A 27,136-nucleotide genomic window follows, 5' to 3' on the forward strand; every position below is an offset into this window, starting at 1 on the left:
CGCCCACACAAAAGATGGCGGCCCAGGTGCTGGGTCTTATCATGGAGACGGAAGCCTAGAGGAGCCCGCGCTCGCGCTCTGTGGGCGGAGACTTGCTCCCGGGAGGCCGTTCGGGGCGGACCCGCGAGCCGGAGGCCCTGCGCCTGCGCGAAGATGGTGGCGGAGGAGAGTGTGCGCGTGGTGCGCTGTGGCGGCAGCGAGTTGAACTTCAGGAGGGCGGTGTTTTCTGCGGATTCTAAGTACGCGGCCGCCGCGCGTCCCGACCGGGCTGGGGGGCGTGAGTCGCCGGGGCGGGGTGGGGGCTCGGGGGACTGTCCGGCCGGTCCGGGCTCGCAGACGCGCGCTGTGGGCTCCGGGAAGTGCGCGCGTGCGGGAGCCCCCGGGCGCGCGGAAGGGGGAGCGGCGGCGCCGACGGTCGCTCCTCGTGCGGCGGCGCCAGGCTGGGCTCGCTGCTCCCGGGGCCGCGGCTTCCCGGCCCGGGGCAGGCTCCGCCCGCCGCTGCCCCTGCGCGTCCCGAGGAGCGTCCCCCGTCGGGAAGAGCCCGACCCTCGAGTTGCGGGGACTCAGATTCGCGTCTCGTCCGCGCCTCGCTTGTCTGAAGCGGCGCTGCGGCAGCCTCCTGCGGCCCCGCGTGGGCCCGGAGCTCAGGTCTCGCGGGCGGCGGGGACCCGCCCCCGGTGCCGGGCGCTCGCTGCGTTCCCAGCGCGGCTCCTCGCTCCTCGGTTGCCCCCGCTGTGTGCGGGAGCCGCGTTCTGTCGTCTGTCTCGGGGCCGCTGAGGGGACGCGTCGCTGGGAACCGTGCGCGGCCGGCGGCGCGGCCGTACAGCCTCCGGGTCCCCGCGGTCCCTGCCGGCGGCCTCTGGCGGACCGCGGTGGAGGAGGGGATCCCGAGCGTTTCCGGCCGGAGGGGCCGTCGGTGAAGACGCCTTCCACCCCGGAGGAGTGCGGGCGGCAGCTGGGGAGGCTCGTGCCCCGCACGGCGCGGTGCTCCGGGCTGGGCGAGAGTCGCCGAGCGGTGCGTGACGGGGTTTGCCTCGCCGCGCTGGAGGCGAACGGAAAGGGCCAGGCGTCCTCGGAGCGCGCGCGGAGCGGGGTTTGTCGTCCTGCGACGCAGAAACGGCGCCCGCGGCCTCCCCTGTGCCCGCGCGGCGCGGCGACGGGTGCGGCGTCCCCGGGTCCTCGGTCCGCGTCGCGCGCCGGGAGAAGCCTCCGCACGTGTCCTCAGTCGGATCCGCGCCGCCCTGAGCGTTTCCAGAACGCGGTGCTGATCTGCAGCGGGAAGATGAGCGGCGGCGTCTCCCGAACCGCGTCCGTTTCTAGGAGGTGCTCGCAGGAGAGCCGGAGCCGCCTGGCTGGAGCGGGGTTTCCGCGACAAAAAGCCGTTGCAGGCAGAGACCGGCTCAAAGCGCCGGAAGTCTTGAGTTTAGACCATATCCTAAGGGCCGCGGGAAAACGCTGGCAAATTGTCGTAAGTTCACCTCTGAGGAGGTAGTGCGGTCAGATTTGCAAGATGACCCTGGACTGTCTAGGAAAGACGAATCCAAGGGCCACACCCGGAGACTGTGGGAAGCCGGGGAGGGTGGTCCGAGCTGAGGATGCTGACACGGGATTAAGGTACTCAGGGGAGCAAAGAGGCGGATCCAGCCAAAGGGGAAACCATATACTTGAGATGTTTTGTTGCTTGAACTTCCTTAATGTGTTAGATTTCCTGACTGTCTCCTGGCTGCGGCCGCTGTGAAGTGCATCCTGGCTTCAGACGTGAGCGTGTGGAAAAGCACGTGGCTTAGAACTGATGAAATAGGAGGATGGTGACCCTGGACAGCAACAGAAGAGTCACTCTTTCCTTATTTTCTAATACTTCTTTATTGGCTTATCCACTTAGTTTCTTAAGTCTTTGAGGATCACGTGAGTTCTGTTCAACAAACTAGATTGGACATTGGGAATCCGATAAATTAAGGCCTTTGCCCTGTCAGATCTTACGGCCAAATAAGGCGGCAGGTGGGCACGTACAGGTATCTACATATATATGAAAAGAAGTAATTTCAGCACAACGGGAAAAGTACTAGGGCCAAGTCATGTACAGGGCATTTGGGGAGCACAGAGTAGAGATGTAGCCCAGGAATTCTGTGATTTGTACCTTCCACGGTGCATGGAAGAACACCCTGTCAGGCAGGTATAATGCTTAGTAGAAATGGGCACGGAACAAACATTTTTTTTCTTTGTAGAAACTAGAAGATTTGTACGTCTGAGCTTTGTTCTGCGGCTATATCCATAATGAAAACTGTCAAATAAACATTGCCCCCCACTTAACTACTTTTGGTAATTTAGTAACCTCTGCCACAAATCCAAAAAGCAAAACCATTTTAGCAACAAGAAGTGTCTCAAAGTCTTTGTACTCTGCTGTAAAAGAGGCCTTGCCAACTAGAGAGAGCTCCGACTTAGCTTTATGAGGTGGTGTCCCCAGTGAGCAGGGAGAGTGAGGGACACGGGGCTTTGCTGTCAGAGTGGTGGTGCAGAGTTAATACACACCACACAACTTCTAATATATAGTTCTTGAAGCTATTGCTTTAAAAGAAACCTCTGTTGCAAGTTAAAAATTTTCTCATGGGCTATAAAAAAAATTATGCTTTCTACAGAATATTTGAAATTGAATTTTTTCTTATTTGCAGGTATATCTTCTGTGTCTCTGGAGACTTTGTTAAAGTTCATAGCACAGCTACAGAAGAATGTGTACACATATTGCAAGGGCACAGAAATCTGGTGACTGGAATCCAGCTCAACCCCAACAATCATCTACAGGTGTCACATGATTTATAATTGATATTTTAGTATTGGCTTTGTTGTTCCCAGGAGATTATGAATTGATTTTGGCTGGGACACTTTCCAGGTTATAATTAGAAAAATACAGATATCCCTTGCTTTTGGAAAGTTTGTATTATGCCACTTCATTTTTACAAAGAAAAAAGAAAAGCAAAAACAGCATTCAGTATTTATTTTGCAGCAGGTGTTACAGAGGCAGCATGCACACTTCCAGGGAGAGTGGCACCACCAGTCTCCTTTCCCAGGGGCTACCTCTCTACCTTTAAACTGTCTGGGAGCATCTGTGCTCTATCTCAATATATGTCATACATCCATTAGCAAGATGAGTTCTAAGGTGTCAGAAAAGTGTAAGAGAGGTTATTTTGGGGGTCTTGGGAAATTTTTCCATATGAATTAATGGTAATTACTTTTGTTTTATACCATTTCCACTGCAAAAGGTTTCCAAAGAATACTTACAGATCAGATTTTCTGATCCAGGGTATTTTTCCACATATTTTTAGTTATTAAAATAGGGTCACAGGCTAGAACTACATTGCCCCCCATACTGTATTCTGTAAACCATTTGTTCCAAGGGATGCTGATAGGTGTTGCTTGAAAGAAGACATTCTTGGCTATATGAGTTTCTGAAATTCAGGGCTACGCACAGTTAGGTGAATTTTTTGGTTGTAGAGCCTCTCAAGTCCTTTTATAAGCATTGTGAATATCAGGAAGGGGTGTATACCATTTCGTTTCTCAGGTTTATATGCCCTTGAACCCTTTGGTTTCTGGAACACATTTTTGAAAATGCTGGCTAAAAGGGATTGCTGTTAGAGACTGTTCTGTTACAGATGAGACTCCAGTGCTGGTGCAGATCTCACCCAATCTTAAAGCCAGTGCTGGACCAGAAGGGATTCTTTAGTCAGTGGATGGACCCGATAATTTCAGGATGAACTTGGGAATCCAGTTTAATGCAGACCCTCCTACTCACCCCACAAAAGCTGCTCTTCTCAGAATTCAAAAATAATGAAATGTCATTTTAATTCTGTCCTTACATTCTAGCAGCTACTAAAGAGATCTCAGAAACATTTTACTCTTGCTCTCGTTTTTTTTATCAAGTTCCATTTTTCTGGATTAGCCAACTTGGAAGTTATTGCTTGATACAAGAATAAATTTGCATTGCCGTTCACTTTATTATCACAGAGGAAGTAGGGCATAAAGAGACAGTGATCTTTTCTTTCCAGAATTAAATGAGCTACTGTGAAAATCAAAGTTAAGTAGCTTTTCTTCACCTTGCAAACACATATTTGTTTATTTACTGTCCTATGAGGATTTGACAAAAGTGTTGTTACATGTTGCATTTGAGTGTTTTTCATAGCAGAGATAACCGTTTGTTAAAATTGGTATCTGTGAAGTCTGTATTACTAAATTTTATACCAAAATAAAAAACAATATATACAATGCATAAAAGATCTATTTCAGATGACTGAAAGTTAGTAAAATTAGAGGAGGAGAATTTTACTGACAGGGTTGGTGGAGGTGATAGACAAATCCCATGACTCTGGACTTCAGAGTCATGGGATTTGTGTGCTAAGCATTATTTCGACATTGATTTTGTGGTTGCCGTACTTTATTTTACTGATCCATGTTCAGGATTTTTCCTTCATGTGTAGTACTTGCAATGCATGTTTCTTTTCACTGTAATTCTTTTACTTGAATAGATAATAGTCATCATTTTCTGTTCTCTGATTCCATGACCACTTTGGCAGAAATCTTAAAACTGCCACTTTCAGAAAACTTTAAATTCTTTATAAACGTTATAAGCGAAGTATTTTTCACAGTAACAGCAACCAAGTAATCCACTGTGACCTTTTTTGTCCATTGGGACAAAAAAATAGAAATAAAAATACATGTTATTAAGGCCTTTTGGTGCTACCAAAGTGTTGTGCACAAACCAGTGCCACAAATGTTTGGTTACAACTGCAGTGAGAATAGTGTAGAAATTGAGTGGCCAAAACTTTAGAGCACCCGCCATTGCCACAGCATCCAAGTGCATAATAACTTCTGTTGTACTTTATAAAAGTTTTGTCCCTTGGATGTGTTGGACAACTTTTTTTTTTTTTTTTAAACAGGACAGTCTTACCATTTGAGAATCACTCTTTTAATACCCATGTAAGATGAAAACAGTTCTGCTAATAAAAAAGCACTGGGCACTGTGAGAAATATTAGCAGGTTCTGAAGTGCTTCCATAGCTTAGTGACTTACCATCTCCCTCTTGAAGATAGAGGGCTGACTTTTGTGCCCCTCATTTTAATTAAAACTTGAAGTTCCTAAACAATATGACTCTACCTGTTTACGGCTACTAAGTTAATGAACAAAAACATGTCATCTGTATCACTTAATTATTTGTTTGATATATTAATGAAGTTCTATTTTGTAATAAATTTTGTACTATTTTTACCCTTTTAGTTGTATTCTTGTTCCTTTGATGGCACGATTAAACTGTGGGACTATATAGATGGCATTTTAATAAAGGTATGTGTTTTGATCTTCTAGTTTTCTTATTTGAAAAGGGATGGTAACATAATTTAATGACAGATACGATGTTATAAGGCTTAATCTTTAGATAGCCTTTCTAAACAAATTATGAAACTCATACATCATAAAAGAAAAGAAAGTTGACTATTTGAAAATGTTAAATTTTTAACAAAAAGATGAGCAATAAAATCAAAAGAAAATATTTATAAGATTTACTATCACTAATACACAGAAAATATACAGAAAACCAGTAAGGGAAAACTAATAACCTAGTAGGAAAAAATTGGCACAGGGTGAGAATATGTAATTCACTGCAAAAAAATAATAGCCAGTAAACATGAAAAGGTGTTTACTCTCAGTAATAAAGAAATGGCACAGCATTTTCCCCTGTCGGTTTAGCCAGACTACAAACTGCAAAAACAATTTAGTGATAGGTAAAGTATAGAGAAACAGATACTTTGATTTTTGTACATAATCAACTAGAGTACAAATGAAAATGAAAAAACTTTTGCTCTAGCAATCTCACCTTTAGGACTCTCTTGTTGAAATAATGATGTGTGTGTAGCCATTACAAACAGCATTGTTTATGGTAGGAAAAAAAATTAATATAACCTTGATATCCGTTGAAGTTTCATATTCGTTCAGTAGAACACCGTGTAACCATTAAAAAGAAGCCGGTGGGTCTCTATGTATTAACTTGAAACTTTATTCCACAAATACATGTTGAGTGTCTTCTGTAGACCAGGTATTCTGACGTTGGGATACAGCAGTGAACAAAACGGATTAAAGAAAAGTCATTACCCGTCATGGAGCTTATGTTTGAGGGTTGGGGTAGACAGACGATAAACAATATGGTACTTTTTTTTTATCTTTCAGACTTTCACAGTGGGGCATAAACTTCATGCCCTGTTTACTCTAGCCTGTGCTGAGGATTCTGTCTTTGTTATTATAAATAAAGAAAAACCAGGTATAGTATAATTAAGTTTGTTTTATATAGCATTGGGTTACTCTTTCCATAATTTGTCAGAAATTTGAGAGTTTGGTTTTAGTTTGAAGTTAACATTTAAATTTAAATGTTAAGGTGTTTAAATTCCTTCTGTTACGGCATTCATTTTGAGGATGATTACCGCTAGTTCTGAAATACACAATGTGGGAATGATTACTTAATATATAGTTGTAAAAATAGATGGCAGAGCTCAAATTTCAAAGCTGTTTTGCAGAGGTGGGCTAGAGTTTGTCTTTCTCCTAACCTTAATTGGTCATTCTTGAGCCTTACTGTCCTTTTATCCATTATTGAACACCCCTTTTGTTGATCTGTCAGAAATGGTGTAGAAAACAGTTTGATATTAAGAGCTAGTAGTGGTACTGAGTTAATGATTACATGTTCATTATCATTGGAACAGATTTCATTGAAATTGCCATGTTTCAGAGCATTTTATGAATTCCTAGAATATCTTCAGTGGTAACAAAAATTGCCCTTTAGCAGAGAATTTGATACATCAGAACACTGACATGAGGGATATATCCAAAGAATTTTTCTAATACCGGAATTCAGTAAGGCCACCGCATCCTCTGGTGTTCTGTATAAAATATAGCTGTCTTTAGAAGTCAAAGATGAGGGGCACCTGGGTGGCTCAGCAGATTAAAGCCTCTGCCTTTGGCTCAGGTCAGGATCTCAGGGTCCTGGGCCTCTCTGCTCAGCAGGGAGCCTGCTTCCCCCTCTCTCTGCCTGCTTGTGATCTCTCTCTGTCTCTCTGTCAAATAAATAAAAAAAACTTAAAAAAAAGTCAAAGATGAAAGCAGCTTTAAGATGGTTACTGAGCAGTCTGCTAGACTGGCTCATGGCTCACTAGCTAAATGAATCTTTCCATGGTGTTTTTTTATTTACTGTCTGGATTCAGTTGGAGGGAGGGGAGGTATTTTCGTTTGTGTGTATGTGTGTTTGTGTGTTACTGGCTGGAACAAATTTGCAGATTGTTTTCTATCATGGACTTTTAAATTACCTGAGAATAGTTAAAACTGGAAAAAGTACATTTTTTAGCTAAAAATCACTTGATGAAGTTTACTAATGAGTATTTTATTGACCAAAAATGTGATACGAAATGATAAAAGCAGTAGTAAGTTCAGTTTTCTTATGTAGCCCATAAACCACCTCTAAATGACTTTCCAAAAAATGTTCTGAAAATGGCAACATTTCTTAATTAAGTCTCCTTCCTAGTTGACTGTTTTAGGTAACACTTTTCAGTATTTAAGTTCTTTTTATGTATAAGTGTATAGATTCTTAATGTCTATCCACATACTAATAATTTAGATTCCTAATCTCCCTGACTGACAATTGATTCATTAGTTTTGAAATTTAGTCTAGGAATGTGAATTTTTTATTTCCCCAGATGATTAAGCTCATTCTTCACATTTGGTAACCAGTCTGTGTACTAACACCACGATTTCTCAATGGCAGTGGTAGTTGCTAATAGTTGTAGCAAAACTTTTTATCCAAGTTAGCGAGATTGGTGATTCTTACACTGGCTGCACATAAGAATCACCCAACTAACACAAGGTGTTCAGATCCCCTGTGTGCGGCCTATTTACTTAAATATACCCTAGTTGAGTCTAACATGCAAGCCAGGATGGAAAACTATTGATCTCTAAAGTAAAGACCTTGGCCTTCACCTCTTGGAGTTAACCAAATGCTGTAATGTAGTCTGAATTCTATTCATGGTGGGATTAATGTTACTCTCCAGTACTTAACACATGAACACTCAGCATATAAGAATAAATGTAAACATGAAAATGTGAATTAAGCTTAAAATAGCATTTCATAGAATAGATCTAAATATATATCCTTCATTTGTTTCCTCTTTGTTCCACAATCCAAAACCAGTCTCTGATTAAAAATTGTATAAATCATGTTGAAGTGTGTTTTGCAGTTTTAAAAACATTTTTTATTTACTTTTCATCTTTTATGGTATCATTTTTTTTTTTTTACTGTATGTAATTTATTCATTTAATATCTAACTGAAAACGTACTATGTGCTGGGTACTATTCTGGCTGCAGAGAACAAAACAGACGATCCCAACAATAAGCACTATATCAGTCGTCAGATATAATAAGCTGAAAGATGCTTTAGAGAAAAACACAGCAGGAGGGGAATAGGCAGCATTGGAGAAGTGTGTATTTAAATAAGTGGTCAGGGATCGTTCTGAGAAGAACGCAGCAGTATTGGAGAAGCATGTGCTATAGGATAGCTAGCATGTTTGAGGAATAGCAGGGAGGTCGAATTTGATCCAGGGGAGAATAGATAATATATAGCCATAAAGGCCATTGAATGGACTTCAGTTTTTACTCTGAGTTGTTAAAAAAGCCATCGAAGAGTTTTGAGCAGAAGAGCGAAATGATCTGACTTAGTTGTACTAGATTATCTGGCTTGATGAGAATAGACTAAATGCCGACGAGGATAGAATTACAGAGTACAGTTAAGAGGTCATTGCTTGGGGCACCTGGGTGGCTCAGTCGTTAAGCGTCTGCCTTTGGCTCAGCTCATGTTCTGGGGGTCCTGGGATCGAGCCCCGCATCGGGCTCCCTGCTCAGCGGGAAGCCTGCTTCTCCCTCTTGCACTCCCCCTGCTTGTGTTTCTCTCTCACTGTGTCTCTCTCTGTCAAATAAATAAATAAAAACCTTTAAAAAAAAAAAAAAAGGTCATTGCTTAGGCGATGAGAAACTAAGTTCTGAGTGTTCTTGGAAGGTAGAGCCCACAGGGTTTGCTGATGGTTTGATGTGAGATATGAACGAAAAGTCCAAGATAACACAAGGATTTCGTCTAAGCAACTGGGTGAATGGTGGTACCATTCCCTGCAGTGGGCAGAATTGGGGAAGACTAAATTTAAAAAGGAAAATCAAGAATTCAGCATTTGGGCTTGTGAAGTTTGAGATGACTCAGAAGGCTAGAAGAACCAGGAGTTCAGAGCAAATAATAAGTGGACTGGAAACGGGAAAATGGTAAATTGATGTGTTACAGAAGTTTGTAGTCATTATAATATCTGAGAGAATAAGGAAATAGCATAATAAAATACAGCTATTTTCTCTTGGGAGATTTTTTAAATGGGACATAAAGAGAACCGCATGTCCGTATTAGAGAAGAGGAGATCTGTCTTGTGAGTATGTGGCAAGCACATAGCATTTGTGAAAGCTCTCGGATGGGCTGTTGCCTTTGGCTGCTAAGTTCCTCAGTACACCATATTCCATCCATTGTAAAGGTCAGCTTAATACTTTGGAATACAGATTATACTAGCAAGATAAACTATTTTCTGTTTTAACATATATAGAGCACGTATGCTTAGAAGTTGTAAATCAGACTTCGGTTTCAAACTTGAATATTCAAATGAGTAGTCCAACTTGAAGACTCGTTTTGTTCAAGGTAGCCTAGAATTGTTGCCATCAAATGAATTCTAGAATACTAATTAACAGTTTCATATAAATAAGTGTACATGTTCATTTTTTTTAGAGAAGCTTTAGACTAATACAGCTTCCTTTGGCTAGATGTATTTCAGCTGGTTTCAGTGAAACTGCCAAAATCATCGAGCCAGGAAACAGAAGCTAAGGAGCTCTCCTTGGTTTTGGATTATATAAACCAGTCACCCAAGTGTGTTGCCTTTGAAAATGAGGTAAACTTTGATTTGGTTGCTAGATCGTGTGTAATCCCTGTTGGCAGCTGTGTTTCCTCTGAGCGTCGCATGTTCTGGTCCGTGAGTACTGCCTTGGGTCACAGTAGTTTTGTTAGGAGCTAAGAAGTTTGCTCCATTACTTCAGCTTGTATTTGTGGTGTGGATTTTTTAGGATTCTTAATTTTGTATATACCTATTGTTATTGTAAACCTTCTAAATGCTCAAAAAAATACCAATACTTCAGCACTGGAACCCTTTCTTAGCCTGCTCCATGGAAAAGCCGCTCAATCCTTTCATTCTAGACTGTGTGTCTTTAGAAAATATGATCTTCCTGTCCATAATCAGTGTGCCCTTTATAGAAAATTGAGAAGTTAAAAGTAAAGTGAAGAAATTAAACCTTACTAGTGATATTTGAAGAATCTCTTTCTGGACTTTTTTCCTAAACGTATATAAAACAACTTTTCCCAAATTGAATTAGGATCTGAAGGCTTTTTACCTTTGTCTTCATTTGATATTGCAACATGAGTGTATATTTAAGTATTCATCAGAAATAATAACTCTGTGATGTTTCTACCTTGATTTAGCCTTTCCTTATTAATAATCACTTGGTTATTTTCAAGTCAAGCACCACCAAAAGTCCCTAGATGACACACTGTGGTGGCGTGTTTCTATAGTCTAAGTTGGTAGCATTCTTTTGCTTTGTTCTAAAAAAGGTTGATTTCTTATAGTAGAGAAAACACTTTAATAGTAAAGACTGACAGTATTGAACATTAGCAAGATACGGAGCAAAGGTAAACATCTGTCCTTTCCATGAGCCAGAAGTTCTCCTGGGTACAGAAATGAGGACATGACCATAAAATGACATGTACCAAAATGATTAGTATTCATAGGAGCTCCAAAGTGGAAATAACCTAAATGTACATTAACAAGAGAATAAATAATTTGTGGTATGTATTCACGTATTGGAATGCTGCTTCATAATAATAGAAACTAATGATACAGATAAGAGCATGAGCAAATCTCAGAAAGGTGAGGATGAGCTGGAGTTCAGACACAAAACTGTACATTGCACCAGATTTCTGTGTGATGTTCTAGACCAGAGAAGTGATAGAAATCAGTGCCTGCTGGCAGGGGTAGGGACATTGAGAATGACTAGAAAAAGGGACAAGGAAACACTTAGGAGGTGAAGAAAATGTTCTAAATCCTGTGGTGGTTGTTACATGAATATAAATGTCAAACATTGCATTATTTTGTATGTAAATTATGCCTTAATGGAAAAAATTCAAATACAGGACCTAAGTTCTTTTAATTTTAAAAGGATTATTCTTTCCATAGCTAACTAGAGCATTTTCTATTAATGTGCTTAGTGTGGGGAAAAAAATTATTACTATGTTAACTTTTGTGATGAGAACCATTTCTCAAAAAGTGTTGCCTATCTTTCTGAATGTCATCTCTTTAAAATCCTAGGGAGAATATGTTGCTGCAGTACGGGACTTTTACTTGTCTGTCTATTTTTTCAAAAAGAAAACAACATCGAGGTAAGAATTTCTTTTTGATCGCCTTACTTACTTGAGTTTGTTGTAATTTTATTTCAACTTCATACCTATGATTCAGAGCTGTTTCTAGTGTCATGTTGCAAGTGATTATTAAACTGCTACATATAGAGGCAGTTTTTAACCCACAATGGATAGTGTTAAAGGAATCATTAGTCACAAAAACCTAGAGAGCTTTGTCCAACCAAAACCCCTTGTCCACTTAGATTCTCATGTGCATATATGTCAAAATTGGATCTAGTTTGAAAAGGCTAGCCCAGGTGGTCCTTATTGCCTTTTTTTTTTTTTTTTTTTTTTTTCATTTTTTGACTATAGGAGTGAGTGTAGGCTTCAGAATACCTGGGTTTAAAATGAGCCAAATTTAGTCTCTTTGAAGCTCGGTGTAACTCAAATTAACATATATTTAAAGTGGGGATAATACCTACCTAATAGAATTGTAAGGATGAATGAAATAACGTATTTAAGGAGACTCATGCCAAGCATGAGTAGTGACTCTTCAAGTGACACTGTCCCCTCTTCCCTTTTACCCTGTCAAGATTAACGTGTTTTTCTTTGCAATGTAGTAAGGATCCTGATGTCTTTGGACACATTAGTCAGTTGTCTTAGATATAATTTATTCGGTTTGTTCGTACTTAATGTTAAAATTTAGCTTCAGTTGACAAGAAATTTGAACAAGCTTGGCTCAAGCAAAAGCCACTGGAAGTACTGTCTTGGCTTTCCTTTGATGTCAGTGGCCTCTGTAGACAAGTTATCATGGAAGAATGTTGGTCACATGGAGTTTATATTGTATATTAATAAGCGTTTGCAAAAAAAAAATTCTTGATTCTTAGTCACGATTTTTTTTTTAAAGTCATGCATTTATATTCAGTGAATTTTCAGCGCTCTCCAATTTGGTTGATAAGGGCATGAACTCCCTTCTACTTTTTATCACCACTTACCAAGTGACTTTAATAATTGACAATTTTTTCTTCTAGGTTTACTTTATCATCATCAAAAAATAAGAAACATGCTAAGAACAATTTTACATGTGTAGCATGTCACCCAAAGGAAGACTGCATAGCAACTGGTCACAAGGATGGCAAAATTCGTCTTTGGTCAGTTCACTTATGGAGAGCATGGTGATCCTTTACATATCATTTGCGTTAGTCCTGCAGAACAGAGCTGTCTTTGGTTCAGGATGAAGGATGGTACTGGTAATAGAGAGGAGGCTTTGCTGACATCCTGTTTCTTTTCTTTCTGTGTTCTTCATTTCATAGACTAATTATTTTTGAATTTCTAACCTTGGGGTTGAGAAAGGAGTTAAAATTTCCATGTTGCGTAAAATTGTTTTATTGAGGAGAACTTTATCATTACTTTTTGCCCTTACTTTCCTAACTTAATGCCTTTGGTCAAATTAACAATTTGGTCTTCTCCAATAGGAGGAATTTTGATGATGATAAGAAATACACGTACACATGTTTACATTGGCACCATGACATGGTTATGGATTTGGCCTTTTCAGTGACAGGTAAGTGAAGTTTAATAATTAAAATGAACTTTTGAAGTACATGGATTAATATTCACCACATTTATACTTTGAAAGATTTCGAATTGCATGGACCAAAGGAATTGTAGACACTTGTATATAACTCCTGTGGTTTGAGCTTTATTCAGCACAGTACGATATATTATAGGTCAGTGATAAAATCCTTGTTAACATAAAGAACCTGTTTAAATTACATTAGTTTTTAAAAATGTAAATATAATTAGCACATGGCTAAGTGCTTATTGTCCATAGGAGTAGCTGTAGTTTATCTGGTACAAATGATTATGCTATGCTTTATGTCTACTACCTCATTTAGTTCTTGAAGCTATGAAATAGATGTCGTTTTGCCGATGACATGAGATTTGTAGTTGAGAACTGACTTGCCTAAGGCCGCACGGTTGTTAAGTAGGATTTGGACCTAAGTCTAATTCAAAAATGTGTTTTTAACTGTTAGATTACCTCATTTGCATTTATAATTTTAAATTCAGAACTTGTGTTTCGTTTAAGCTGCATGAGAGTGTGCTTGAGATTCTGTCTCCCTCTGTCCCTCCATCCACTCTTGTTTGTATGTGCTCTCAAATAAATAATAACATTTTAAAAAATATGTACACATATATATACTGTTTGTGGTATATCTAGTACAAGGTTGTCAGTAAAATGTCAGCATTAATCCTGTATCAGTGTAAGAGAATGGAGGAGGAAAATTAGTTGTCTTTGTAATTGAGCTACAAATTATAGTTGCTTTGAGAACTAGTTATAAGTTCAAGCAAATACGAACAGTATAAACTGTTTTGGCTATGCTTTGCACCCAGTCACACCGTGTGAACACTGAATTAATTAGTTCTTTCCAGTCCTTAATCCCTTCTTTTCTCATACCAGTGTATTAGGACCTCCAGTTAACTCTGAGTTACTGAGAATTTTTATCATGGGTGTAGAATTCTTTCACTCTTTCTATATTAAGATACTCATGATCATTCTCTTTATTATGTAAATGGAATTAATTAAACTTATTTTTCAAGTGTTAGGATAATCTCACATTTTTATAATAAACTCAGCTCTGCAATATGTTATCCTCTTAATATATCCTTGGATTCAGCTTGCTAATACTGTGGGAATTTTCATCGATCATGAAATTGGCTTAGAACTTTCTTATAATTTATTGGGTTGGTAAAGGATTATGCTGTTCTTTTAAACAGGTTGGGAAGTGTTCTTTGTTTTTTGGTTTGTTTGTGTTTTTTTTGTTGCTTGGAAGAGTATAAAATAGGTTCATTTCTTAAGTGTTTGGAAAAATTTGTCGCTGAAGCCATCTGGTCCTACAGGATGTTTGTTTCATTTAGTTTTTCTGTTATTGGCAGAAGAGTCGATCAGAACAAACTAGTTAGATATTGTCGGAAAGGAAAATCCCAGAATCAGTGATTGTTAAGTCTGTTGACTCTTAATCTCAGAAAACAAACTGAGGGTTGCTGGAGAGTAGGGGAGTGGGGGGTTGAGGTGGCTGGGTGATGGACACTGGGGAGGGCATGTATTGTGGTAAGTGCTATGAATTGTGTAAGACGATGAATTACAGACCTGTATTCCTGTATACAGGCCTGTATTATTTGTATGTAACAAACAGTACGTTATTTGTTAAAAAAATTTTTTTTTTGTCAAGTTTATTAAAAGATAGGAAGATACTTGTTTGCATATTTTAAAAAATCGTTTATATTTCTAACATGGTAGGAGAAATTTAAGTGTTAATTATATTTTTCTACTTTTCCCCCAAATACTGTCCTTTTCATTTCCGTGGATCGATGAGAAGGCACCAGTCTGCTGAGTGGCGGTCGTGAATCTGTCCTTGTCGAGTGGCGTGATGCAACAGAGAAGAATAAGGAGTTCCTCCCCCGTTTGGGAGCTACTATTGAACATATCTCAGTCTCGCCAGCAGGGGATTTGTTCTGTACTTCTCATTCTGATAACAGTAAGTCTGACTTTGTTGTGAGGAGATAGAATTGTACAGCTGGGGAATGGAAAATAAGAGACCTAAAACTAAGAGGAGCGTTACGATTTAATAAGCATTTTTTCTTCCATTCTTCCTCTTTTCTCCATTTCCTTTTTTTGACTCTAGAGGCCACCAAAATTCACATTTTCAGGATTGTTTTTATAAAAATGTAGGGCTAAGTGTATTTGGTTCTTGTTGTACCGTCTCCATTTCAAAACCTTTATATGTGGGATGTGGGGATAATGGAGGGTTTTTGAAGTGGGCTTTTGTGCCTTCACAAATGCAGTAATATTTGCAAAAGAACACGGGATGTACCATACTCTCAGCATGGGCGTCCTGTGGGTGCTGACAAGATTAAAGGCAGTCTTGTATACCTCCAGATCTTTTTGCTCATTCTTTTGCTTTTCAGCCTAAATGTAGATCTCAGAGCCCATTGCATCCTTTCCCTTCAAAAAAAAAAACATAACTGGGGGCGCCTGGGTAGCTCAGTCATTAAGCTTCTGCCTTCAGCTCAGGTCATGATCTCAGGGTGCTGGGATCGAGCCCCTTGTCAGGCTCCCTGCTCAGCGGGAAGCCTGCTCCTCCCTTTCCCACTCCCCCTGCTTCTGTTCCCTCTCTTGCTGTGTCTCTCTCTGTCAAATAAATAAATACCTGTAAAAAAAAAAAAATAACCGTGAGCAATCCATTAGTGCAATTACTCATTTCAAAGTAAACAATCTCTTTTTGGGTATGTAAGTTTCTGAATTAACACTTAAAATATATTCATAGGTACAACTGATAAAACTTAAAATTTCCAATAACAAAAACAAAAAAGCCCCTCCTTCCCAACCCCAGTTTTTTAGCTAAATCCCAAAATATACTCCTGATGTCTTTTTTAAATTCCTGATTTTCTAATAATACTGAGTAAACTGAACTTATTAAGTTGTTTTGTATTTTGTTGTATTTTAGAATGGTATAAATTCAACTGATTTTTTTTTTCTTTTACCTTGAAGCTCTGACTGATTTATAGGTTTTTCTGTTTTTTTGTTTTTTTTTTAACCCACAGAGATAATAATAATTCACCGAAACCTTGAGGCATCCGCAGTAATTCAAGGCCTAGTGAAAGGTATTACAAAACCCAGTGGATTTGTAATCATGCACAATTTAAAAGTGAATATTTGTATGATCTTAACTATTGTTTGTCACTTCTTTTGCAGACAGCAATATCTTTACTGGTTTGATGATTGATCCCAGAACTAAAGCTTTGGTTTTGAATGGAAAACCTGGCCATTTGCAGTTTTACTCTCTGCAGCATGATAAGCAGTTATACAATGTAAGATTGCCCTCCATTAACTAGCCTTAAAACTAAAGGAGGTTTCCAATACCACTAGAGTTAAGTAACTTACTTAGTAGTTCTAAGGGACTAAGCCACCCAAGTGCCCCACTTAGTAGCTTCTAAAACAAGATCCTGTGCCTTTGTTTGCTTGAACATTATCAGTGCTGTCTGTGGTTACTTAGTTGCTTACAGCAGAATTCTAATGAGGCCACAGTTGCAAATCAAGTCTCCATGGAAGTCAGTTGGCACTCCTATGCTGGCTCTCCGTTTAATTATGTTTTAGCTCTCAAATATCTGTGCCTTTGAATTACAAGAGTAGGGAAATAAGAAAATAAGGATTGTAAATACAAATATGTTTCTGCTTTGTGGTAAAGTGTTGTCATAAGTACATACCAGTGATAAAATTTTCAGTATAAAGAGGGATGCTGTTTATTAATCCAGACTTGCTATTTCTTTATGCCCCATAGTACCCTTTATTAATTTCTGTCATAGCAGCTCTCCACTTGATCTCTTTCTTTCCCTTGCTTTTAAATCGCCGAAGAAAGGAAACTTAGTTCTTTATGCATTTCCAGTACAGAGCCTGGAAATAATACTTACTCAATATATGTTTAGTAAATAGACAAGGGAATGGGATAAAAGAAACAAATAAAATAGTCTACTTAAAACATTGCTATCTTTACCATGTCAAAATTGTAGATTTTATTTTTGCTGTCATTTTTAGTGATGTGGAATTTAACCGTGAGATTTAATATCAAACTCTTTGTTCATAGAAGCGAGGGAGAAAAGCATTACTGTCAAGTAAAGGTTCTATTATATCACATACACAGTTCAGTCATCACTAAAAGACCATTAAAGAATAATGCCACTGAACTGGTGCTTATAATGTGCTTTTTTAATGGCAGTTTTGATATCCATAACTAATAGTTCAGTTTTTTCCTTTATCTGAGAACCTGTTACTGCAGATTCTAGAAATTATCTTTGTAGTTACCATTCCTTTGAAAACTTTAACATTTATGTATTTACATTAATTAACTTTTTGGATTTTTTTAACCCATCAGTTAGATATAATACAGCAAGAATATATCAATGATGATGGTCTGATCCAAATCGAGCTAACAAAGGCTGCATTTGGCTGCTCTGGTAACTGGCTTGCAACAGTGGAACAACGTCAAGAAAAGGAAACAGAGCTTGAATTGCAAATGAAACTGTGGATATATAATAAGAAAACACAAGGGTAATACTACCTATATGACTAATTAATTTCAGAGTAGAAAATATGGGACTTTGTATTTTATGGTTTCATTTGTCAGTCTTTAAAATGTTTCATTTTGATAAATTTTAGAATTAGAGGAATGAGGGAGGTGTTACTGTACTAATAAATAGCCTTTCAGCTTTTTGCTCTGAGTAAGCATTGGTGTACCCCCAAGTTGTAATATCATCTCCATGTATAAATGAGGAAACATGGGAAAGTGACCCCACCCCCATCCCCAAGGACATCAGACATAATAGCAAGCAAAGCCAGAGTTAGAATCCAAATTTCTTAGTTCCTTTGCTCTATTCACAATTATATTACCTTCGGGAAAATGCACTGGTAGGCAGCAGAGGTATGTCGTAGGTAATGTGTATGTTTGATTAGACAGGGAGTTTACTAGTTTCTCAGACCTTGATTATAGTAGCCATTTATCAAGTCCCTGCGGCTTGTCTAGAACCAGTCTTCGCAGAAACACTGTAAGATAAACTTCTTTTCCACATTTTAAGGTTGAGAAAACAGACCCAGAGGGATTAATAGATGATCGCTAGTCACTTTTCTTGTAGTATGGACTTCTAAAAAAAAAAATCACAGCAGAGTCTTGCCCCAATGTTCTTTTAAGAACACCATGCTAGGTTATCATGCGTTCATGGAAGCACCTTGTCAAGCTGGAAACCAGCTTTGAGAGGTAGTTGGATGGCTAAATATTAAATGCTAACCAGGATGGTTTGAAGAGGTAGTTTGCTGTATTTTCCTGCCACAGGTAGGGGCCTTTGGGCTTATTTTGAAAGTAGATAGCTATCTGAGTACTGTATAGTTTTCTTACAGAGTTTAGTATGATAGGCTTTCCTGTATCATTCTGTGATGACTCCTCTTGTATGTAGGTTGACAGTATACATAATAATATCTATTGCATAAATTAACACAAAAAGGTCATGTGTTAGACCTCTTTGTATTCTGTGGCCATTAGGGATAGAGCACGCAGTTGTTTGTCATTCTAGATGATAATGTATCTTGCCCATTCTTAAAGATGCTATTGTAAAATGTACAGTAGAAAATTCCTACATGACAATATATCATATTGTTCTGAGGTAAGAATAAATTGATTGCCTCTTTCTCAGGTTTGTTCTTAATACAAAGATTAACATGCCGCATGAAGACCACATCACAGCTCTCTGTTTCTGTAATGCAGAAAAATTTGAAAACCCCACCTTGGTTACAGCTAGTAAAGATGGTCACTTCAAAGTGTGGATATTAACAGATGATTCTGATATATACAGTAAGTTAATTAAATATGATATGTCTAAAGAGTGTATAATTTTAAGAATTAACCTCTTTAATAATGGTCTCCATTCCGGGAGGACATTTTCTGCCTTATTTAACTTCTCTGTGTCATTGCCTAATTTTAAAAGATTTAAGAGATTACATTTTACATGCCTTTTCCCCCAAATCTGTACATTTTCATGACGGTTTTGATCAGTCATGTGCTGATTATTTTAGTGAAGGTACTGTGTTTAAGGCGGGGTGATGGATCTTTCACTGTTCCTTCACTGTTCCACTAGAGGGAGGTCAAGATTTCCAGGACGGGGCATATGTTTTAAGCCAGTCAGTGCTTTGGAGCATTTCTAACCCAAGTTTCAAGGAGCAGGGTTTTTTGTCGCTTCTTCTGTAATCCATACTGCTTATAACTACCGTAAAGTATTATCTAGCATTTATACCATTTCTGAACTATATGTTCTGTGTTTCCACAGAAAAAGCTGTTGGCTGGACCTGTGACTTTGTGGGTAGTTATCACAAATACCAAGCGACTAACTGTTGTTTCTCTGAAGATGGCTCTCTGCTAGCAGTTAGTTTCCAGGAAATAGTTACAATATGGGATTCAGAGACATGGGAACTTAAATGTACATTTTGTCAGCGAGCTGGGAATATAAGGTAAATAATTTGGAAAGTATGTCATACTGTTTTGTTTTTTATTTAAATGAGTCTTTCCACATAAACTTGAGTAGTAATTTATGCTTCTGCTAACGGTAGTCTGTGGGTCAGTGGGGGTCAGGACCAAACCAAAATAGTAGGAAGATAAAAATTTGGGGTATGTGAACCATTTGCTGTGGCTTTACCCATTTCTCAAATGGTATTTAACTCTTGACCTACAGATTTCTTTTTTCTTCAAAATCAATACTTTTCATGGTTGTGCTACTAAAAATAGACGCTAATAAGGGTCAGTGGATCCAGACAATGCTTTTCTTCTGTTTTCCTATTAAAAAAAACAATGTCATGCTCAAACCTTGTTGTGTTCAAAAAGGCAAAAGAAAAAACAGCAACATCTAGCACTTCAGGCAACTGCCATTTGAGGAAAGAAAGGCAGAAGGCTAACAAGAGGGGCGCCTGGTGGCTCAGTGGGTTAGGTCTCTGCCCTCAGCTCAGGTCCTGGGATCGAGCCCTGCATCTGGCTCTCTGTTCAGCAGGGAGCCTGCTTCCCCCTCTCACTCTCTGCCTTTCTGCCTTTGTAATCTCTGTCCATCAAATAAATAAATAAAATCTTAAAAAAAAAAAAAAAAGCTAACAATAGTTTTTAATTCCCAACATACCTGGTTCTGAAATTGCTTTGTAAAAATTCTTCAGAATTTATATTGCAGATTTTCTTCTAAGTTAAATGAACATAAAAAAGGGTTTTGTTAAATGACTGTATATTTCACATACATGTTTATAGTATGTTTCAATAAACTATACTGTATAGCATATTAAAGAAAAGAATTGGTCATCAAACTTATTTTTGTAAAGAAAATAGCTTAATAAACCTTTGCTCTCCTTAGTCCCATTTTTCTGCAGGATAATTGTGAGCAAAAATGTGTTTTTCTAAAAATCTGCATTGCGTAAAACTATCCTAGAACTCTGCATGCTGGAACTCAGCGTGCTGGAACTGATGGTTAACTTCTTGTGTTTTTTTAATATAGGCACCTTTGCTTTGGGAGATTGACTTGTTCAAAGTATCTTCTTGGCGCTACTGAAAATGGCATTCTTTGCTGTTGGAATCTGCTCAGTTGTGCACGTAAGATACTTATTTTACTATAAAGTGGCGAAGCATCTGGTAAGTGGCCAGTAAGCTTTGGCATTTTAGGACTTCTGGATCATATCTTCATGTCTCTATCCGTAGAGTACATACAGTTTTTCACATGTCACATTATACCAGCAAACTTTGGAGTGCTGAGCCTGTAAGAAATGCACATTATTTGTAATCTGCCTTCTTGGCCATAAATTGACTTCCATTAGCCTTGCCTTTCTCTACTGTGTATAACTTTCTGTTGCCCTCTGTCTTCCATAATCTCATAAACAACCCGAGGAATGTTCTGCGAATCTATAACCTGCACTAACATGCAGAATCCATGGCAGCTTTAACTTTGAATGTCTCCTTTCAGAAGCCTCGTAACAAATGTGGACTTCGTTTTTACTCATTTTACTTACTAGGATTTTATGCATTTGAGTGTGTTTGGAAGGCATGGTGGTTGCTTAGTAATGACCAGTGTGATACTCTGTATGTATTCTCTACAGTGGTTCTGGTTAACATTTTGCCCATGTTCAGCAGCTGCGGAAAAGTACCAGAAAGTAGTTGCACTGAAATAATAACCATTTCATAGTACTTGAGTTTTCTGCTTCCTGCCCCTCACTTTAGCACAGCTTCCACAGACATTTTCACTTTGTCTCCATGTGTTGTTTGGAAGTGTAATATCCCTCTTCCTGAGAATAATAGAATTGATTGTCCCAGTAAAAATTGAGTACCCACTTTAAATAACAGGCTTAGTAAAAAAGCTTTTGGTGACTCTTTCTCTAGAAGTGCATTGCTCTTTTCTCCCCAGTGGAATGGAGCGCAAAGTTAACCATTAGAGTTATGGAACCCGATCCTCGTTCGGAGAATATCGCTGCAGTCTCTCAGTCTTCAGCGGGTTCAGACTGTAAGTACAGACCATAGTTTGATAATAAGAGGAGATCTATTAGCTAAATTTTCTTTTTGACAACTTTAATAGAATGTGAGTCAAGCTGCCTTTAAATCAAGTATTTATTTTAGGCCATTCTACCTGAAGTACAGTCCTCTCTCGAGTTCCTACTCCGACATCTCGTTCCGTACGCATTCATAACTGACTTCTAGGAGATTTCCAGTACATCCCTCATTTTTTACCGTGCCATTCCCACTCGACATTCAGAACATCCCAAGAGAGACTTTTCCCCCCTGAAGCATTTTAAGAAGCTTTAATCATTCTTCCTCTGTACACTGTCTACAGATCCCTGTTCCAGTATGTAAGACAAAGTACCGCAATCACATTTTGGTGTCTGCTGCAGGAGGCCAACCTGGTCTCTGGAGCATGGATTCTTCTTCCTCCTTTTCATCTTCATAGCCCTCATTCCTAACCTGCTTGGCACATATCAGGCATCCAGTAGATATTTGTTGAATCAAAGCCTAAAATAATCATGACTTGAACATTTTACTCAATGGGGTAAGTCCCAGATTAGTGTAGTCTGTCATCCTGAGGCTGGAACTAACCTTCGCAGGCAAAATATTATGGTCTGTTTGTTTTTTCCCCTCTAGTGTTTGTATTTAAACCTAGTGAGCCAAGACCATTGTATATTCAAAAGAATATCTCCCGAGAGGAAGTCCAGTGGGGAGTGTTTGTTCCACGAGATGTGCCTGAATCATTCACCTCAGAAGCTTACCAATGGCTGAACAGATCCCAGTTTTACTTCCTAACAAAGTCACAGGTGACCATCCCACCTCAAAAAGGCAACCACTTTGTATATGTAATTTTCAGTTGCTTAGTATTTGAAAGTACTAGCCCATAACAGCTGGACCAGTGGTATTGAAGGATTACTTCCCAAAAGAAGTAAATCTAATATGCTCAGTAGAACAGTATTACTAGTATTAAGTGTATTAACACAACTTTACCCCACACCTTTGAGTCTCTTTGGGTATTGTTTGCATTATCTCCATGACACCAAAAAAAAATAAAAATAAAAATAACTAAAATACTTTAAATGGTACTTATTCGTGTGGTGGATAGATTTTTTTGTTTGTTTTTGTTTTTGCTTTTGTTTTTTTAGTTTTAGTATTTGCTTTGCCATAATAAAAACTGGCTTTAGTTTGATCCAAGAGTTGAATCTGTCTCATTGCCAATTCTTAAATAACTTCTCTCAGAACAATTTTCTAATTGTCACAGCAGTTATTAAATATGTTTTAAATCTTCTATTACTTTCCTTTGGGCATATATATATAAAGATGAAAAATTGTCCTCATTTTTATTTAGATTTTGTATCATTAATCTCTCTTTTCAGAGTTTATTGACATTCAGTACGAAGTCTCCAGAAGAGAAGCTCACACCAACCAGCAAACAGGTATGTTTCAGCCACTGGTGGTGCAGACTGCATTGCCTCCCTCCAGAGATAACCTTATCTGTTTGAGTTCAGCTATGAGGAAAATGTTCCACCTGCCCAAACATGGTATTAAGCATAAACTTAAAAGCTACTTGCCTCTTTGAGGTTATATTTACTCTTCTAAAGTGTAGCTTTAATTTGTAATATCAAAAATATATGCTTGTGATTTAAAGAGTCAAGTAATTATACAAGACTTTCAGGAAAAGTTCCCAACACCACTGTGCCGTTACCCACAAAGATAATCACTTTCAACTCTTAGCTGGTTTTTATTTGCCTTCCTATCTCTAAGAAACATGTTTCTATTGCTAATTCTGGATTTTTCAGTTATTGTCTGTTTACTGATCTATTCAAGTTGTTACTCTCTTTCACACCACCACTTCCCCCATGCACATAACACAAACCCCTTTCCTGTTCCCCCGTTTTCTCAGTGTAGATAAATCAGGTCAGTATTCGTTAGAACGCTGTAAACACAATTCGTAGCTGAGTCATGTCATAACCAGACAGATTGTTTTCCTTTTATTTGCAGCTCTGTTTTCTCCAGAGTTAAGGATTGCCATCTTCTTCTTTGCATAGTTCTCCATTTACTTCTCATCTAATTCACCCCCAAACTCAAGTTGTAGGAGTCTTCTCTCAGTATTTCAGATACTTGAGGTACTCTTTCAAGTCTTGAAGGAATATTTCCAAGAGCTTCTGTCCTGCTTCAGTCTGGACCGGCTACTCTGTGAATACCTGCTGCACAGGAGTCATGGGATCTCCATTTGCCATCATCTGGGGATTCCTTTCACTTCTAGCTTTCCCCTTGCTTCGGTGAAGCACATTTCTGTTAGTGTGTGGGATGCAAATTTAAGACCTCGTGTGTTTGGAAATGCTTCTGTTCTCGCCCACTTGACTGGTTGTTCACTTGCAAAGGTATAGGTTGAAAATCATTTTCTCTTAGAACTTTGAAGGTATTGTCCTATTTTATAGCTTTGGGTGTTCCTGGAAGTCTAATACCATTCTTATTCCTGTTCTTTTATCTGTAAACTAGCTTTATTTTCCTCTGAAAACTCAGTTGAATTTGTTCAACAATTTTTTTGTTGAACATCAATAGACTAGGGTCAGTTCTAGACGCTTGGAATACAAAACAGTCAATTCTCTAAACTTACAACATTTACAGTCTAGCAGGAAGATACAGCAAGCGTTAAATAAGTGAAATATGTAGTACTTTAGAAGTAGTAAGAATTACGGGTGGAGGAATAGAGGAAAAGCAGTGTGGAGTGCAGCCTGCCATTTTATGTAGGCCAGGCAAAGTACACTTTTAATCTTAGAAATGACTGAGGGAAATTACTGCTTTGCCTTCATTTTCTCTGTTCTTTTTCTGGAACTCTTGTTATTTAGTGCTGGACCATCTTCTGTTTTCTGGGAGATTGTTTCATCTTTATCATCTAATCTGCTTTTTTCTGGTTTGCATGGTCCCATTTCCATCCTTTGTTTTCCATCTGTTTTGGTCTCTTTCATAGGTTTTCATCAGAGTCTGATAATTCTTGGCTGTCTTTTATTTAAAAGTGACCAAAAAAGCCATTTGGAAGGTGTCCGTTGAGATGGAGTTTGTCTGCGGGCCTCTGCCACCTGGCTATTTTTGAGAAAGTCTCCAAAGTCATTATTTTTAGGTCTTTTGTCTTAGACTGGTTAGATTTCCCCGATAAAATTCTTCTAAATTCTTTACTAGAGGATAGCAACCTAAAAGCACCCTCTGAGTACAGCTGTCTTCAGCTGTGAAGACACTGCCACCAACCCCACCAGGCAGTTCAGTTTAAAGACATACTTCTGTTCCACCCCTCCAAGGAATGTACTTCCAGCCCTCTCTTGGGGCTCAGAAGGAAATCTAGGAATCTGCATGCTCTCTAAATGGACTTTAAACCAGGACACCCAGTTATTGTTAGCCTTTTTCTGAGGTACTGTTGCAATTGTACCAATTCCTGAGCATTTGCAGGATTCAGCCATATAAATTTGGGTGTTTCTTGACTTTCCCCCCAGCCAGCGTAGACTTCTTTCTCAGGTCTACTAAGTTACCTACTACCTTAAACTTGCTTTCCAAAACCTTCCAGCATCTTACTTACCCATTTTCTTTCTCACTGTGGGTTTATGTCCTTTTGAAAACCCATTTGCTGTCATTTGTCATTGGGGGAGAAGCAGTAGTGTGTATTTTGTTCTGTCATCTAAATGTCCACTGTTAGCTTTTCCCCAATAAGTGGGCTGCTAGGCCTCGGTTGCTTTACTTGTAAAGAGAATCACATTAGATAATTTTTAAAGTTCCTTTCACCCCTGACATTTTATGACTGCCAATACTTTTTATTGAATCAATGTCAGTTCCTCCTTTTTGTTGAAGAAATTTCCCTTTATCTTAAATCCTTACAGCTACTAGCAGAAGAAAGTCTTCCAACAACACCATTTTATTTCATATTGGGAAAACACAGGCAACACCAGGATAAAAAAATAAATGAGGCTTTGGAGAGTGAATTAGTACAACTGCCCTTAACAGAAAACATACCTGCAATTAGTGAGGTAAGTAATTCATAACATGAAACAGATTAAATACATTAGAGCACCTTAAGTTAGAGTTTATACAATTTGTAACATAATTTTTTTTTCCTTTTTTAAGATTTATTTGAGAGAGAGTGTGTGTGTATGTGGGGAGGGGCAGAGGAGGATAGAGAAAATCTTTAGCAGCCAGACACAGGACTCCATCTCACTTGCCTAAGATCAGGACCTGAGCCAAAATCAAGTCAAATGCTTAAGACTAGCCACCCAAGCATTCTTGTAACAGAAAACTTTTGAATAATTACTTGATTTGGGTGTTAGAACTGCACAGTATACAAATAACATAAATTTATGATTCCAGATTACTGGAAACAAACCCTATTGGATTCCGCTGGTGGCACTAAGTCTTTTTAAATGAAGCCCTATTTTTCTGTTGTTGTTTTTGTTTTTTACTCTAGCTTCTTCATACTCCAGCCCATGTACTACCATCTGCTTCTTTCCTGTGCTCCAAGTTTGTAAATTCATTGCTGCTGTCTAAGGAGACAAAGAGGTAAAGCAGTTTTTAAAATGTTTGTTACCTTTTCCTAGAATACTTTCACTGTGACTCTTCAGCAATGTGTGGGGTAGAGGCACTGACCCCCTGCATAGTCAAATCCACACATAACTTTTGACTTCCATAAAACTTAACTGCTAATGCCTGATGGTGCTTGAAAGTCTTAATAACATAAACACTCAATTCACACACATTTTGTATGTTTTGTGTATTATATACTGTATTCTTAAAACTAGAGAAATTAGTCATACAGAAGAGAATATATATTTATGGTATTGTATCCCAAAAAAATCCATGTGTAAGTGAATCAGTACAGTCCAAATCCATGTTGTTAAAAGGTCAACTGTATTTCTCTATATTTTAGCCTTAATATGCAGGTAAAGGATATAGGACTATTAAGCCAAGTGAATAAAATACGCTGAAAATTATTAGATTTCCTGTGTGTATAGTTTAAGGATTTGTTAATACAACTAAAAATTATACTTTGTAAATTCACCTATTCTTCTATAATAACCCATTTTTGATGTGCACTCAATAACAAGATTTTTAATTTACTTTTTCTGTATAGTTACAATTCTATATAGGTATCTTAAATTAGAAAGTTATCTACAAAATTTTTTAATAGTAATTGTTTATATTTTATTTTGTTATTATGAAAGTGGTGAAGAAATCCTTGAAGATGTAGATATGGAAGAAGAAAAAGAAAGTGGTGATGATTCAGATGAAGAACATGATTTTACTGAAAAGACCCAGGATACAAATGACACAGATTTGGAAGAAGACATTATACATCAGTTGTCAAAATCTGAAGAAAAAGAACTAAGAAAATTTAGGAAAGTAGATTACAGCTGGATAACTGTCCTTTGAGCCTGGGAGATGGAAGGTTCTTGCACTTTGTATTTCTTTTATTATATATTGATATTCCAAAAACATCTACTTTGATGTTATTTCTCTCCTTAAAGTATTAAATGTGAACAGGCTTTACTTCTTAAGTAATTGGTAATACAAAGCTGTGTTTACGTCATG

The 27,136-nt window shown here is 38.5% G+C and overlaps 1 protein-coding gene across 1 annotated transcript; it reads left to right on the plus strand.

The window, feature by feature from the left end:
* On the plus strand, positions 1-27,136 carry WDR75 (WD repeat domain 75). The gene is made up of 21 exons (XM_047720646.1): positions 1-239; positions 2,670-2,799; positions 5,266-5,331; positions 6,211-6,301; positions 9,872-9,996; positions 11,464-11,534; positions 12,524-12,643; positions 12,968-13,056; positions 14,873-15,031; positions 16,098-16,157; positions 16,249-16,364; positions 17,426-17,601; positions 18,738-18,895; positions 19,368-19,548; positions 20,571-20,665; positions 21,471-21,566; positions 22,199-22,368; positions 22,939-22,998; positions 25,435-25,581; positions 26,016-26,107; positions 26,770-27,136. The coding sequence occupies exons 1-21, from the start codon at positions 154-156 to the stop codon at positions 26,975-26,977; spliced, it is 2,496 nt and encodes an 831-aa protein (XP_047576602.1). The 5' UTR covers positions 1-153; the 3' UTR covers positions 26,978-27,136.

This window comes from Lutra lutra, chromosome 3, assembly GCF_902655055.1.
Source record: "Lutra lutra chromosome 3, mLutLut1.2, whole genome shotgun sequence".
Lineage (NCBI taxonomy): Eukaryota > Metazoa > Chordata > Mammalia > Carnivora > Mustelidae > Lutra > Lutra lutra.